A 16,611-nucleotide genomic window follows, 5' to 3' on the forward strand; every position below is an offset into this window, starting at 1 on the left:
AAGCAGTTAGTAAAACCAGACCTATTATACCTTAAAGTATATAGATATAAAGTATTTACATTAATAAAGGATATATAACTATAATGCAATAGATTATATTATTAAACCCCTAAAGGATAGATTAGATATTTAGTAGGATATATATTAAGTAATTCCTATAGGATCTAGAACCTATTAAATAAGGAGGTATTCTTAATATAGGATATTACCTTTAATAAATACTAGTGCTTTAATGGAAATATGGCAACCCTTTAAGATAACCTATAGGCCAAAGACCTAATAGTAATAGAGAAATGAATTAAAGAACTAATCTTACTTTAGCAAACTTAGCCTAATCTATAGCAGAGGTATCTAGCAAATAAAGAACTAAATAAAATTACTAATAAAAATATAGAATTTATAAGCCCTAAAGCCAATAACTTAATAAAGATAGGCAAGGAATCAGAACCATACACCTAGTTCAGATTTAAGCTATTACTAATACCCCTAAAATCACCTCTATTAAGTTTCTTCTATATAATAGAAAATAACCTAAAGGTAAAGAGAGGTAGTAAGCCAGTAAGTAAAACCCTTACCGAAATATAAGTAAGAAATCATATTCTATTTAATATAATGTTCCTAATAGGGATATTGCAGTATAAAATATATATAGGCACCTAACAGAAGACCTAAGGTCATAAGAGTTAAGAGAGTCTAGCTAGCTTTAAGAACTTACTAGAGAGAGGGAGCTTACTTTAGCCTTTAAACCAATTTAGTGCGGGAAAGCAGGAGGCCTAAAGGGATAGGATAAGCTCTGTATTAGGCAAGGAAAAGGGGCCTTATATCAGTATATATTAGAAGCTTCTAGAGAGGCTTCCTAGCTTATATACTAATATAAAGAGTTATCTGTATTAGGATACAATCTAGAAGGCAGAAGAAGCTTATTTAAAGAGCTATAAACTCTTTTAATTGTAGATAGAAGTAGCTAAGATTATGGCAAAAGGTTACTAAATACTTAGATATTACTAGATATATATCTATAAGTTAGATAAATACAGAAGATTCCTAAAAATTAAGGCAAGATTAGTAGTCTAGGGAGACTAATAGGTAAAAGATAGCCAAGATATATATATAGCTATACTGGCTGGAATATCTTTTAAGGTTCTAATAGCAATTGCAATTAGATTTAATTATAAGATGCTTTAGTATAATACAGTTAATATATTTATATAATTAATATTAAATAAAGATATATATATAGAAATGCTAATAGGTTACTGAAAACCTAGTGTGGTCCTTAAGCTATAAAAGGCATTATATAGACTCTAAAGGTTATCTCTCTTATGGTAAAAACATTTTAAGAAAGGTCTATTATATATAGGATTTTGCCAAGTACTTGGCAAGGACTGTTATTAGGTCTAAGGCAATATAGTATTTTTCTTCTATGTAGATGACTGTATTTTCTGCTACCTAAAGGAATAAAAAGAAAAGGTAAAAGATCTAATAAAGAAGTTATAAGAGATATATTATATTAAAGGAGGCAAGACCCTATAATGGTTCTTAGGTATTAAGGTTATAAGGGATAGACTAAACCATTGCCTATAGCTCTCTTAAGCTGTATATATTAATAAAATGCAATAATTACTTCCAGACCCCCTATTAAGATATAGAGCAGTCGTCCTAATGGCATAAGAAGAGTTATTACTATATACTAAATTATTAAGCCTAAAAAGTATAAATAGTTACTAATAGAAAGTAGGTACTATTATGTATATTATGGTAATAACTTATCTAGATGTTGCCTTTATAGCTAGCCAATTAATAAGATTTAACTAAAACCTAGGACTATAATATTATAAAGCGGCAGATAGAGTATTATAGTATCTTACTTAAACTAAAGATTTAGCCCTTTAATTTAGAAGTGATAATAACTCTTTAGTTAATGGGTTACTAGTAGCCTTAGATATAAGCTTTACTAATAACTTAATAGACTGTTAAAGCTTATAGGCCTTTACTATATAACTATTTAGAGGAGTAATAAGCTGGTAAGTAAATAAGTAAGATACTGTAATTATATTTACTATTAAGGCGGAATTACTTGCCTTATTATAAGTAGCCAAAGAGGCTATCTTTATAAGCCGGCTTATATCTTTATTATAAGTTAATCTAGAAGATAAGATCCCTTAGCGAGGCCCTGCTAAGCCACTAAAGGTAACTATCTAATACAATAACTTATAAACTATTTAACTAGTTAAGGAGGAATTAGTCAAGCTATATATAAAGCTATAATATATATAGATTTATAACTATTAGCTAAAATAAGAAGTAGTAAATAGAATAGTAGATATAATATATATCCTATTAACTTAGCTAATAGCTAATAGCCTAATTAAAAACCTTATTAGTAAGAAATTTTAAAATTTTCTTAAGTAATTAAGGCTTGCTAAGATTATAGCGATTAGATAGTAGATAGAAATTATTTTAAATTAGGTTATATAATAGAATAGATACCTAAAAGATTTAATTTAAATTTATTACCTCTAAAAAACCACTAAAGTATAAAAGGGGTAAAGCCCTAGTAAACGCTTATATAACTAACGCTAACCATACAATAAAGACTAAAGAACTAAAAACCTCTAGCTAAATTACTTAAAGGTGCAGAGAGGCTTAGCGGCGCCTTAGTGACAGGCAGGAGTAGACTGGCTAGGATAACTAATAGGAGTAATGCCAGCAAAAGTAACTAAAATATTAAAAATAGGGTTATCTAAATACTTATTAAGTAGAGTATAAAGAGCTGGCTTGGCTTTAAATGTAAATAGGAGTTTATTATAGGTCCCCTTACCTTTAATAGGGATATCCTTATAGGTATTTAGGCAAAGGATTGCTAAATAAAGGCAGGTTGCGGCAGAGATATTATAGGCATAGAGAGGCATTATAGAGGTAACCTAAGCAGATATTTCCTTAGGAGTAAGTTTAATACTACCCTAGAAATAGGTTAGCTAAGAAGTTAAAAAAGCCTTAATAAAAAATATATAGAAATAAGGCATTAAAGTGCCTAAAGGTTCTAAAGGGATATAATATCTTAAGACTAAATTATAGTAGCTAGAGTGCTGCTACTACTAGAGGCAGGGTTATATATATAGTTAGCAATTACTTATTAAGCCGCGCTATAAGACTTAATTATAGTATAGGCCTACTAGACCTAAATAGGATTAAGTTCTTTATTAATAAAATAATTCTAGAGGCACTTAATTGCCAGGTAGTAAGCCTAGACTGTATTAAAGTATTTATAAGGAACTGGTAAAATATCAGTAAAGATCTAGCAATTAAGGTAGAGAAATATATATAGAGCTGCACTTCTTTTAGTTATTAATATAGAAAATATAATATTCTAGTAAGAGGCTAATATAGTATTAAAGAGAGAGATTGCAGTAAATATTATAGATATAGTAAAAATATAGAATCTTACTAGAGGATTAATTAATTAGCTAAACCTCTAGATTATAGATAAACTCTTAGAGAATATTTATATAGGAGTTAATATAGAATATAGTAATAAAACTATTAGAAATTATAACTAAAGAATTTTAAAGATAAGTAGATAAGATATTAATAAGAGCTTGCTAAAGACTAATAATTTTAGCAGGGCAGAAAAATATAAATACTAAAATCTAGTTATTAAGATAATATAAATATAGACTACCTTATAATAGTCTACTAATATCTTACTAAAGTAATATAATATAATACTTAAATCTTTAAGATTAATATATTACTATTAGAATTGTTATATACTGAAGAGGGGTGTTAAATTAGGAGAATAAAATAATTGCTTATATTTAGGTAAAACCTCAGTAAGATGCTGGAAGTTAAGGGATTTAGATATAGAATTTCCCCTCTTCTAGAAGAAGGACAATACACAAGCTTTCCAACAGTTTTCCCCTTAAAAATAACTATAGGTCTTAAGACCTTTCTAATTATTAAAATACACTTAAGAATTATAATCTAGATATAAGAATTAGGCTAATAAATAAATACTAACTTTTTTAATTAATAACTAAAAAATAGACTGTTTATTTCTATTCTTTTTATTATTCTAACTTTATTAATATTATATCTATTTTCCTACTTAACTAGATATATTGCTAGTATTATAAGGAATATAAAAAATGCCTTTATTAATTTAAAAGAAGCTCTATAATATTAATTAAAATTAATTTTCTTGCCTTTTAATATCTTAATATTAGGATTTTATCTTAAAAAGCCCTATAATTAGTTCTTTCTAATGCCTTCTAGAAAGCCATTATAAATAGCAATCTTACTAGTAAACTCTCTAACTTACTAATATAATATAAGGTATCCTAGATTAACTTAAATAATAATCTAGTTTTAAAGACTCTTTTTTTAAGTATTAAAGAGCTTTTAGTAAGGTTTTTAGGCTTCTTTTAGTATTATACTTTTTTTAATTTAACTTTAGAGTATAAAATGGTTAATACTATAAGCTTTAGTTACTTTATTTACTAATATACTGTCTATAACTATCTAAAGTGTAGTATTTATATCTTTTTTAGTAAAAAAAGGTATTCTAAATTAATTAGTATTAGTTTAAAATTAATTAGAATTAAATTAATAGAGTTATAACTGTTTAAAGTATATATAAATTAGGTGGCTGGGTTAAGAATAAGGTGGCCAGTCTGTAGGGGTGGCCGGTCTTTGGGTGGGGGACGTTAAACTCTGTTGCATGGCCGAAAGTCCCGGATGCTACGTCGGTAGTTCCCTCGGCGCCCTGAAAATCCCTTCTGATCGACGGTACTACGTAGTCGGCCGTGCGTTCGTGCCGGAATTTTTAAATGACAGAGTCACACTGCATCATTCTACCGACCTGCTGATTCGCTGTGCTCGTGCTGACGTGCAATTGAAATTTTGGGCCAGGCCGGTGACACAAGGGAGGTCAGCAATCAGCCGCAAGTACTTAAGCCTTCTCCCCTCCCTCTTCTCTCGGAACTCTTCATTCACCTTCGATTCACTGACAAGATGAAGCTGAATAATTTCCTCCCCTTCTTTGCCTACCTGGTAGGCCATGGTGTCCTCGCAACGCCCAAGCAGGAAACCATCGAAGTCGATGTCTGTATTGTCGGCGGTGGCGCAACTGGTGCTTACGCTGCAGTCAGGCTGCGAGAGGATTACGGCAAGAAGGTCGTGGTGATTGAGAAAGAGAACAAACTTGTGAGTTAACTTGGCCAAGAGAAGAGACTGTTACTGACGCCTTCCTAGGGCGGCCATGTCCACGTTTACAAGCCCAGCGCCAATGCGAGCCCGATCAATTACGGAGTCCAAGCGTACCTTGACCGAAAGACAACCAAGGCTTTCTTCAAGCGGTTCAATGTCGGACTCGTCTCTCCCAATCTAGTCAGCGCCGCCGAGGGGTTACTCACCACCAAGGACATTGACTTCAGCACCGGAAAGAAGGTTGATCCCGACTACGGCACTGTCAATGCCACTGTCGCCCTGGCCACATATGCTGCATTGGCCATCAAGTATCAACCCTGGTTCGAGAACGGCTACTTCAAGAAGGGAGAAGTCCCCGAGGACCTTCTTCTTCCCTTTGGCGAGTTCCTTGAGAAGTACCAGCTTGGAAGTGCCCTTTCCATCCTGCGAACCCTTATCTGGCTTTCCGACGCGACGCACACCCCGACCTGGAATGTCATGGCTGTTGTTGGAGAGCCTCAGCTTGCGGCCTTTGGATTTGGTCTTACTGGCCCTTCATTCAAGTATCCATCAACAGGCTCTACCCAGTCGCTCTACGACAACGTCTACAACTTGATCAAGGATGACGTTCTTCTTGAAAGCACAGTTGCCTGGAGCAAGCGAACTTCCCAGGGCTCAGAGCTCGTCGTGCAGACACCCTCTGGCAAGAAGACCATCAAGGCCAAGAAGGTTCTCTTTGCAGCAACTCCTTCGCCCGATAACGTGGGTACCTGGGACCTCGATACCAAAGAAAAGTCGCTCTTCTCCAAATTCTCCTGGGAGACGCTGTACGTTGGCGTCGTCGGCAAGACAAGCCTACCCAAGGACGTCTCCGGCATTACCAACACCGCTGACAACGCCACTAACTACTACCTTCCACGAGGTAACTTTGTCGACGCCTACTCTCGTTCCGGTGAGCAGGACCTTTGGACCACTCGTGTCCTTGGTCAGGCCAACCTGACAGCTCAGAAGGCCAAGGCTCTCATCAAGCAGGTCTTCACCAACATTGACAAGGCTGGAACTTACGATGTTACCACTCCTGATATTGTTGCATTCGCATCTCACGGATTGACTGTTCCCAAGGTCTGTGCTCAGGAGCTTGAGGAGGGCTTCTATAATAAGATTTATGCCCTCCAGGGCCAGCGCAACACTTTCTGGACTGGTCTCACATGGGCTCCTGATTACACTCCTATTCTTTGGGACTTCACTGAGAAGCTCTTCCCCCAGATCCTGTCTGGACTTTGAGCATGGTTACTCGAGTTGTGATGGAGGAGAGAGTCTGAAGTTTTTTACAGTCAGCTTAGAGTTCTATTCACCATAATGAATCATTTTATACAGATTATTGATGCAGCTATGCAAAGCATTCAGGATCCCTTTTGAACTACTTTCTGTTATAGTAATCATAAAAGATATAGTTAGCTTTATTACTGCTACTAATTTGACTCAGTCACGCGACCTACTACCCGTTCTCGTTTCAAACACATATACACAGAGAGATACCCTGGACAGACTCTTAATCCAGCAACTAAAAGCATGTCGCCTACAATGTAGCAAGTACCTGAAAAAAGCGACAATGAAGTAAAGCTATTGCCGTGGCCTTGAGATTAGGAATTCCTCCCGAGCTCTCCGAACAGCCAACGGTAAGCCGTTAGAACATTGCCTCTCTCCCTGCAGATAATTATTTAGGATCTCTATCCTAAATAATACAAAAGATTAGGTAACTTTAGTTTTACGGCCATTGTACCGCCAAAAATATGCGGATCATAATCAGCCAGATCTTCGGTGAAACTAGAATAAAGATTGCAGATAATGTTTAGATCACGCGCTCCTACATGTGCAGTCAGTCAACCTCAAGAGGTCCAGAACTAAGTCCATTATCAGATCGACGGTACGACTGTCGACGAAAGCATCAGGGGGTTTAAACGCTATGACCATTAACAACAGCCTAAAACGAGCCACCATATTTGGATCCTCGGGAATGCAAGGGACATTGCTCCACCACGGGAAATCGACTGGTCTAGAAAACGAGCGCAGGATCTATACGAGCCTGCTAGTGGATTTCTAGTCATGTTACCGAGATTAGAGTTCAATGGAAGGATGTTCTATCAATTGCTATAAATAAGCATAACATGTGTCGAGGAACATAAAATAGTCAATTATCTCTTGCGTCCTTCAACTTAATACCTTCGGGGTTCTAAGTCAAAATGAAGTTTCCGACTGTCTTGACACTAGGTACACAGGCTGGATTCAATTGAGATTATCCCAGCTGACAATTACTACAGCGTTGTTTGCAACATGCGATGCTCTCAAAGTGACCATCCTCGCAGATACCAACCGCGACGGAAAAGTCGACAAGAAAGACATCGACGGCAAATCTTCATGGACCGCTAATCGAGGTGCCTTAATCTTGCCCAACATCGGCGATACTGGCCTTCGTTGCGCTAAGAAATGGGGACCCAGCGTCGACATCATCTCCAGCAACGAGACTTATTTGGATTTGTGCAATGATGCGACAGATGACATTCAACGTAACCCGAAATATCTTGCGCCGCTCAAAACACTTCCCATATCTGGATTGAGCCCATCTGCTAAGGGATCCATCCAAGTCACTGATAAAACAGCCGCAGCAAAGGTCCGTGTCTTTACAAAGAAGAGTAACAAATGGATCTACGTAGCGGGCGATTATGTGTTCACTACTAAGGAGCTTTCATCGGGTCTCGAGCTGGGTGTTGATGCCCGCGATGTTCGTCGACCCAAGGGCTGGGATGGAAATGCAAAGATACAGTTCACAGTCACTGATGGCAAGACAAAAGCAACCGACACTGTCGCTGTGCGAGTTGCTCCTGTATTGACTCACCACCACGGGCAGGTCGCCCAGCGCATCTTTTCAACGGGTGTGAACGAACCTGGCTCCAACCCTCAGCAGCAGCAGTTTGTGGATGACATCAAGCGCAACGTCGCCAGTTCCGGTATCAAAGACCCCATCTTCCTCTTCGACAACCAAGATGTCTGGACACAGGACTTTTTTGAACCTGGATACTCAAGCATGCCTGGCCCGAATGGCCCGATTACTATCCGGATCATGATCCGATCGGTCCAGAGCTCCCGTAGATCCGGCCGCGACGCATTCCATGAACTCCGAAACGATAAGGTCGGCGCAGTTCAACATCCAGGTGACGGCGATTCTATCGATTCCACTGGAAATCTGGAGACTATTCCGCCCTACAAGCACAACGGAAAGTCGTTCCCTCAAGGAAGAACGATCATGGGCGCTTGGGACGGAAGAGCTCCTCTCATGGTTGACTTTCTCAAGGCCCAAGAGGTCCAAGACCCTCTGATTCTCGATACGAGCTGGTTGTACGTTGGCCATGTTGACGAGTTCCTTCAGTTCCTGCCTACCTACAATGAACGTGGATGGATCATTATGGTTGCCGATCCGCTCAAGGGTCTTGATCTTCTGAAGAAGGCGTCGAAAGCCGGTCATGGAAGCGTCAGGGCTGTTTCCCGTTCACTTCAAGTGGAGGAGAAGAAGCAGGAGTTGTGTCTTCCCAGGCAGACTATCCAAGAGGCTCTCAAGTTCAAGAACTTTGACGCCATCCAGAAGAGCTCAGCTCAGCGCATTGAAGCCAATCTCAACATCCTGAAGCGAGAGACTGGAATCACTGACAAGGATATTTTCCGAGTTCCTATGCCATTCTACTATGCTGAGTCAAACAGTTGGTTATGTCCCGGACAGAAGCCATCAGATTCAACTGCAGAGGAAGATGCCTCCAAAACGCCTCAAAAGAGCTCAAGCAAGACCGGCATTACGTTGAAAGGCGCTACGGGACCTATTTACAAGGCGAAATCGATCGTAGAGGCCGGTACTCCAAAGAACTCACTGCAACGACGTGCGATTGATACAGCTACACAGGTTCTGGCTCTCTGGCCAGGTACCGTCAATGGTCTGGTTTTGCCGGACCAGAAGGTCCTTGCACCTAAGCCCTGGGGTCCCGTAATCAACAAGCAGGATATCTTTGCGAATGCTGTATCCGAGGTATATGCTAGTGCCGGGTACAACATTACTTATCAGGATGATTGGTTCTCTCACTTCAAGTTCCAAGGAGACGTTCACTGTGGCAGCAATTCGTGGAGGGCTGTAGACATCAAGTTTTAGATATTTCTTTTTCCAACCGCGTTATGCGATATTCCAATATTACTTCATGCTCTTCTACCTCATACAATCTCAGATGTTCCATATGCCTCATACTCTAGACCTATGCGAAGTGCTCTGCAGTAGTATCGTCTTCCTTAGCTAGACCGATTTTGTGCCCAGGCACGGCTTCTGTCAAGCCCATGGAAGATGCGATCTCCATCAACCTGGCCTTCTCCTCATGAGATGCAGTATCGCCAAAGACGAGATCCATATCCTCCAAACTCTTTCCACGAGTCTCAGGGACGAAGAAGTAGGTAAAGAGGAAGGCGAGAAGGCAGAATGCGGCAAAGAAGATGTAGGTACCCCAGCCAAGGTTGGCAAGCATGTCAGGTGTCACAAGGCCGATGATGAAGTTGCACATCCAAGTAGCGCTAGTAGTGATGGCCATAGCCTTGGATCGGTTGCCAAGGTTGAAAATTTCCGAAGGCAGGACCCAACCGATGGGCGCGAAGGAAAATGAAAAGTTGACGTCGTAGATGTAGATAAAGACAATGCCAACCCAGCCAGCAGCCTTATTGTCGGCGAGACCCGAGCCGAAGCCTCCAATAATGCCACCGACAATAACGAGAGAGATGAACGTTCCGGCTGCACCACACATGAGCAACGGACGACGACCGAGCTTGTCAATCAAGAAGAGGGCGGGCAATGTTGAGAGGGTGTTGACGATGCCGTATACACCAGTCGCCAAAAGACCAGATGTATTTCCAGACAGTCCCAACTGAGCAAACATTGTAGGGGCGTAGTAGATGATGGCATTGCAGCCCATGAACTGCTGAAAAAACATGATGCAGCAGCCGATAGCGAGGCGCTTGAAGGCAGGCCACGTAGACACGAGAGCGACATGCTGAGCAGCGAAGAGGGACAGGCCTTTCTTTCCGGGGAATTTCTCCGCCGAAACGGACTCATCAAACATAACCTCTGTCTTGATGGCCAGATACTCAGCTGTGATGTATTCTGAGTCAACATGAACCTGACGGAGTTGAGCCAGAGCGGCGAGGGCTTCGTCTTCCTTGTGGCGCATGAGATAAAAGCGTGGGGACTCGGGGAAGAATATCATGCCGATGCCCAGAACAAGCGCAGGGAATATCTGGAGGGCAAAGGGAACTCGCCAAGCAGCTTCGGACTGGCCTGTACAACCATTGGGGCCGACATCGTATCGAGGATCGAACGTGCGTTTGTCGGAAGTGCCGCCTGAGTACGGAATATCGGGTGCACATCGATGGCCACCGATATACTGGGTCCCGTACTCTAGCCAGTAGCTCACAAGGATGCCAAGAGTGATGCTCAGTTGCTGCAGAACGACGAGGGTACCTCTGATGCCGGGGCTTGACACCTCAGACATATACATGGGTACAATCATGGTCAGCATTCCAACTGCAAGACCAGCGACAGCACGTCCTGAGGTTTCTGTTAGGAAGAGCGACTGAGTGAAATGAGAGTGCGCTACTCGCCTGCAAAAAGCATAGGGATAGAGTCCGCACCAGCCTGAAAAGCTGAGCCTATAGTAAAGACGACAACAGCTAGGAGGATCGAGCCCTTTCTACCAATGTAGTCGGCAATGGGGCCGTTGATGAGAGACCCAAACCACGCGCAGAGAAGCAAGGTTGAGACGAACCAACCCTTGAAGCCACTGTCAAGGTAAATTCGTGGAAAGTCAGCGGCGAACGACTCCATGGTCAACACGCCCGACACGACGCCTTGATCGTAGCCAAAGAGGAAGCCACCAAGACTGGAAAACTAATCACAGAATGTCAGTTTTGATAAGGGCTACGACTAGAAACCGCTCACCATAGAGAGTCCGAAGATGTAAGGGTTCTCACGCAACTGGCGCCAGACACCCTTCTTGGGTACTGCAGCTAGCTGCTCCTCGCCACTAATTTGGTCACCAGCCATATTGAAACTCGATAATTGAATTGATTCTTAGATCGAAGCTGAATCTGGGGATTGAGTTGGGGAAACGAAAATTTGCGGAGATTTTCTGGGGTTCTTATATTCGTATAGGATCAGCATGAGGTGATCAAGTTTTGCTCCGCGTGCAACTTGAACCCCACAGAATACTGGAGTTGGATACTACGTAGGACTCCATCTCGCTGGGTCCGGCCAACTCCAGTCCGAGCCAATTAGAAAACCAGGAGCTAAGTGTCCGGACTACTGAATCCCGTGGGGAATTGGAGCTGTCGATCCATGACTCGAGTAGGACCGATCTCCTCTAAAAGGACGAGGTTAAAGAGCCGTGAAAAAGTCACCATTCCGTAGAGAATAAAATGTCATGATAAATTATCTCAATATGGATGGGGATTTGATCAAGACAACAGGAAAGCTCATTCAGCGTGTCGAGCGTCTTCTGGCCTGGCAGAAACTGTCATGTCCAACGCAACGAATCTTGATTGCCTTGGCTGGCGTACCAGGATCCGGCAAAACCACCATTTCAGATGCTTTGATCCAAGAGCTGAAGAGGAATGGTATTTCTGATGTCGCAGTCCTTGCCATGGTCAGTATGTCCTGAAGTCCCTAACTACAAGCACCAACTACGCCACTAACATCCAACTTGTCAGGATGGGTTCCATTATACTCGCACGACTCTCTCTTCCTTCCTCGACCCTGATGAAGCATTTCGAAGACGTGGGGCACCTTTCACATTCGATGCCACTGCCTTGGTAGATCTCGTAGTGCTACTCAGGAAAACACCTGTGACGACACCTGACGAGCCCGAAACCATCATCAAAGCGCCAGGCTTTGACCACGCGAGAAAAGACCCGATCCCCGATGCCGTTGAGATCTCTTCACGCACTAGAATTGTTATCGTCGAAGGCAACTATGTACTCTTGGACCAAGACCCTTGGAGACGCATTTCCACGTTGGTAAACGATAAGTAAGTGTTGTCGGTTGCTCGTCAAGTATTGTTCCACGCTAACTCAATTGAAGATGGTTTGTAGATGTCCCAGTCGACATAGCAAGGGAACGGCTGGCATCCCGACACCTCAGAGCCGGAATTGAGACGACGATAGAAGCGGCGATCCAGCGGGCCAACGAAAACGATATACCGAACGGAGACTACATAAGATCCCATCTGATCGAACCAAACGTACGCATCATTAACTGATGATCCCTGGAAAAGCGGCATCCAACAAGGCTATCACTGCGGAAAGTTGGCCCAGTCAGCCCAGCCAAGAACACTGGCAAACTCGTCAGCAGAAGCTGCCGGCCACGTCGAAAAGTCCATCAGCATGGGATCAAGCTGGACATTTGCCCAATCACCCGATGTCAACAGAGGGTCCGGCAGAATAACGTCGATGATGTTGGCGCAGCGAGTCGCAAGCTCATTATCTGCAAATACTTGTCGGAAGATGTGTCGGACTGTGTTGACGTCCTCCTGCCACTTGGGCATGTCTGGTGATTCTGGATTACTGAGGATAGCAAGGACGATGACTAAGGAAGCGTGGAATGTAAAGTAGCTGCAGGAGTTAATACAAACCCTGAAGACTTGTGCAGAACGACTTACATTGAATACCAAGTCACAAGTCTAGTTCTCTGTCTCTCCGTAGTATACTGATCGATCGAAACTATCGTCGCACTCGCAGCGAGTGCCGCAATGTTCATACACCTTTCATCAACCTCATTGACTGGTACCGTTATGCTGTTATTCCCCTTGCCAATTGCTCGTTTAAGAAATAACTGGCGGAAGATGATGATCTTGAGGTTCCAGAATCGCCACCAAAGACGTGACCTGTTGAAGTAGAACGCAAGCTCGGCTGAAGGGACATGGTGATCCAGCCTTAAGTACTCTGGTAATGTGCTAGACCACTTATCCAGTGTTGCATCCATGGGTAGCGCGTCATCTGGTGCCACGCATGACGATGAGAGCAGACGATTGGAGATGTAGTTGGACTTGACATGTAGATCACTTTGGTACTTCATGCCTGAGTAGAGTGTCGGCCTGTTTACCTCTTCTGGAGAGACTTTTGTTCCACTTGTAAGGTCCTTTGCACGCATTAGTAAAGACTTTATCTTGTATCCCGATATCGCATACCTCATCATCAATATTCAGAACCGGTCGCACGTCCATTGCCTCTTCACCCGGAAGAAGTATCGGCCTCCCAAAGGTCGTCGAAGCACCACTGTCAAACATGTATAGCCCCCACCAAACACGACGGCGCATCTCTCGCTGTAAGAGACTGATATTCCACTCGGGGAGCTCTCTATGAAGACCTAAACTTAGAGCCATTCGTGTCGCGAGCCCCAGAAAATTAGATCCCGTGTTAGGCTTATTTCGCTTCTGGCTTAGATTGCTGAACAGGATGAGGGCTTGGACAAAGGTCAGATCGGCGCTAGCAAACAAAGACTCAGCATCTCCAAAAGATAAGGCGAGATGGTACAGCTCATCATCGAGTTCGGTGTTGTTGTTGTCGAGACACCAAGCCCCCAGCGCCATGATGGTATAGAGTAGCATCTGCCATGAGCGTGGTTTTGGTCGCTGTATAACCTCGTGAAGCTGGGCTCGAAACGTGGGTTCGTGCACGAAAGGATAGCTGCGGTGGTAGACCTCGAAATAGCCATTTACTAATTGTTCAATAACCTGCCTTGACGTGACCGCGTTAGATAGCTGGGAAGAGGATTCTACTCCAGCGTATGGTCGAAGAACCTCAGGGCTATTACCAATAAAGGGCCTCGAATGACCGGTCCAGAGAAGCAACGATCTGAGAAAAAAGACACCAGCAGTCGGTCCTAGTAAGATTTAGTCGGTATACTGGCTGTTTATGCCTGCCCTCGATGGCTTACCCAAGTATCCCGCCCCTCTCGGTTCGACGGATAACGACGCCATCCCATCAGTCAGCTCATCCACGTCTTCCTGCCAGTCGAAACCATCGCTTTCTGCAGGCACGGCATCTAAAATGGCACCGCTGGCCTGTACTGGAGCTTCAGGCGATGTAGGATTTGACGATGGCGACAGAGCTGTATTCAGCTGGGATGCGTCTACAGGAGCCTCAACACCCCGAGATACTAGGGCTTCATTGACGTCAACATCAGGGAGAAGCTGGTGGAACAGGCGCTCCACGTTTGCCAGGCGTCTCTCAACTCTGGTAAGATAGCTGAAAGGAGGGGTCAGCTAGGAAGTTGCAAGGGTTCGGCCGAATAATTACTCTCGTGTGAGAGGAGTCCTTTGTGTCCTCTCACTATAACGACACGGCCTCCCAGACCGCGCACAGCTCAGGCATATTGGCCTTTCTTTGGAGCACTTGGTCTGTTAGCATCTATACTAGAAGTAAATGAGGCAGTGACATACTCTGAGCTTTTTACTCCGGCAATAGTCACACTGGCGGTATGTAGTCAGCTTTTCGCCACCCGTAATGCCGTACTGAACAATATTTCTTACTGCGGGGATTTTTCCAAAGTGCGGCTTATTATCTGCCATGCCTTGTTATTCTACATCAATGTTGAAAATGAAGGTTTTCCTGTGCACTAAGAAAAGTGACATGCAGATGACACCATGTTGGTGGAGGCTTTCCCCGGAATATCTTTCTTCCTGGGGTCTCCTCCTATTTATAGCCTGGTCACAATCAAGGACTTAGATCGTGGACGAAATTGAACGCAGTGTCCTTACAGCCAATCGTGCAGGAAGCGCGTCCGTCTCGGAAAAAAAATTCAGCAACTTTTTTTATGGTCACCTAGGGAATAAGGCACGCAATTCGAGCAGTAAACAGTTTGTGTAACAATTCAAAATAAATCTTCAATAAATACTATATCATCCTTCGAAGTTCAAACAAACTCAAACCCTCAGCAGCCTCTTTCGATGGCCAGCGCCGCCTGATCCTCCATTGCTCTCATCCTTGCCCTTTGGATCTTCCGTCTTCTTGAGCTCCGACCTTGTACTAGCGAACGTGAAACGCTCATTCCTCTGTCCAAGAAGGCAAGCAAGAGCATATATTGTGTAGGATTCGGGGTTGTACAAGGCCTCCTGCGTAGAGATGATGTCTTGATCTTCGTCGGCAGGGTCCTCGCCTTCTTTCTTCCTAGGGTTCGCAATATACTTCAGATCATCTAATGGCTCATTAGTCAATTTCTGTATGTAAGGGGCTTTGAACTTACAGCTCATTTCATGCTCCTCGGTTTTTTCATTCCCTAGGACAACATGGAAGAGTTCGTGGAATAATGTCATGGACTGTGCTCTGTATTCCACAATACTTTTGCCTTCCTTCTGGATTGCTCCAAGGCGCAGATAGTCATTTTTAGCATTCCACCCCAAGTTGTTGACACAGATGGTGACTGTTTTCCACGTCTGCCCGCGACCCTCATGAGTAGCCCCAAAGTTCTGGATGGCTCCGTCGACCTTCTTCGAGCAATAGTCATCGGCCTCATCTATCAGGTATTCTCTGATATCCGAGGACCAAAATGGGAAATCTTAGAAAATGTGAGCCAGACATGTCATAAGGGAAAGTGTGATGTTCCAGGCACCTGGCTAAGCACCTTTTGGCTGGTCTGCTTCATCTGGAGGCGGAGTTGGTTCATCAACTACGTCTCGCACCTTCTTGGCGTCATCGCCTGTGAACTTTTCGCCTGTCTCCTTATCATAGGCTACGTCATCCCAGTCCATACCTAGTTGAAGATCACGTTATCCAAAGAGTGACTCGTCGGGGACAAAACAAACTTACGCTCCAACCACTTACTCGAGCAGAATAACCAAGGCTTGCCGGTTGAGAGTTCTAATTCGCCATCGATAAACCTCTTAACTAGCCGTAACCTAACTATTGGAATGGTTCAGCAACTGGCTACCTAAAGTATTGTGTGACTGGGGGATTGAGAACATACTGCGTATTGTTGTTCTATACTCGTCATCGGCGGGAGGCGGGTCTAATGCAAAAAAGGTGTACAGGTATTCAGGTCCATCAACGCTGTCATCTTCCGCATACAAGAGGGCAGCGTCGACGAGCTTTCTGGCATCTGTCCACCATCGGTTGAGTTTGCCCTTGTAAGAGCTACATCCACCGACTCCAACACCGCCTTGTTTAACGTTAAAAACAGAGTCAATTGAGCCGAGAGCGTATTGAGCAAGAAGTATAAACAGTAAAGCTCTGTAAGAAAAGACATTGGGACGTAACCAAGTCATGACGGAAGATGGGGAGGATGATAAGATGAGGCGAGAGATTGGTTGATGGGGGCTATAAGGCTAAGTAAGAGTGACTGAGTCCAGT

General features: G+C 43.0%; 6 protein-coding genes; 3 read left to right on the forward strand and 3 right to left on the reverse strand.

The window, feature by feature from the left end:
- Positions 1-5,013: 5,013 nt before the first annotated feature.
- Positions 5,014-6,471, forward strand: FFUJ_10163 (uncharacterized protein; the record flags this gene model as incomplete). XM_023567855.1 has 2 exons in its annotated part: positions 5,014-5,205; positions 5,254-6,471. 2 exons carry the CDS (start codon positions 5,014-5,016, stop codon positions 6,469-6,471), a joined length of 1,410 nt encoding a protein of 469 aa, XP_023435241.1.
- Positions 6,472-7,430: 959 nt separating this feature from the next.
- On the forward strand, positions 7,431-9,382 carry FFUJ_10162 (related to protein-arginine deiminase type II; the record flags this gene model as incomplete). XM_023567856.1 has 2 exons in its annotated part: positions 7,431-7,458; positions 7,509-9,382. The coding sequence occupies 2 exons, from the start codon at positions 7,431-7,433 to the stop codon at positions 9,380-9,382; spliced, it is 1,902 nt and encodes a 633-aa protein (XP_023435242.1).
- Positions 9,383-9,482: 100 nt separating this feature from the next.
- On the reverse strand, positions 9,483-11,314 carry FFUJ_10161 (related to quinate transport protein; the record flags this gene model as incomplete). XM_023567857.1 has 3 exons in its annotated part: positions 9,483-10,819; positions 10,903-11,158; positions 11,210-11,314. 3 exons carry the CDS (start codon positions 11,312-11,314, stop codon positions 9,483-9,485), a joined length of 1,698 nt encoding a protein of 565 aa, XP_023435243.1.
- Positions 11,315-11,708: 394 nt separating this feature from the next.
- On the forward strand, positions 11,709-12,524 carry FFUJ_10160 (related to panthothenate kinase/uridine kinase-related protein; the record flags this gene model as incomplete). XM_023567858.1 has 3 exons in its annotated part: positions 11,709-11,912; positions 11,977-12,293; positions 12,347-12,524. 3 exons carry the CDS (start codon positions 11,709-11,711, stop codon positions 12,522-12,524), a joined length of 699 nt encoding a protein of 232 aa, XP_023435244.1.
- Positions 12,525-12,557: 33 nt separating this feature from the next.
- On the reverse strand, positions 12,558-14,637 carry FFUJ_10159 (GAL4-Transcription factor; the record flags this gene model as incomplete). XM_023567859.1 has 5 exons in its annotated part: positions 12,558-12,876; positions 12,924-13,402; positions 13,452-14,146; positions 14,201-14,511; positions 14,597-14,637. 5 exons carry the CDS (start codon positions 14,635-14,637, stop codon positions 12,558-12,560), a joined length of 1,845 nt encoding a protein of 614 aa, XP_023435245.1.
- A 551-nt stretch (positions 14,638-15,188) lies between these two features.
- Positions 15,189-16,526, reverse strand: FFUJ_10158 (uncharacterized protein; the record flags this gene model as incomplete). XM_023567860.1 has 5 exons in its annotated part: positions 15,189-15,460; positions 15,509-15,820; positions 15,887-16,015; positions 16,072-16,164; positions 16,229-16,526. 5 exons carry the CDS (start codon positions 16,524-16,526, stop codon positions 15,189-15,191), a joined length of 1,104 nt encoding a protein of 367 aa, XP_023435246.1.
- Between the last annotated feature and the right edge of the window lie 85 nt (positions 16,527-16,611).

The sequence above is a fragment of the Fusarium fujikuroi genome, chromosome FFUJ_chr09 (genome assembly GCF_900079805.1).
Source record: "Fusarium fujikuroi IMI 58289 draft genome, chromosome FFUJ_chr09".
In the NCBI taxonomy this organism is placed as follows: domain Eukaryota; kingdom Fungi; phylum Ascomycota; class Sordariomycetes; order Hypocreales; family Nectriaceae; genus Fusarium; species Fusarium fujikuroi.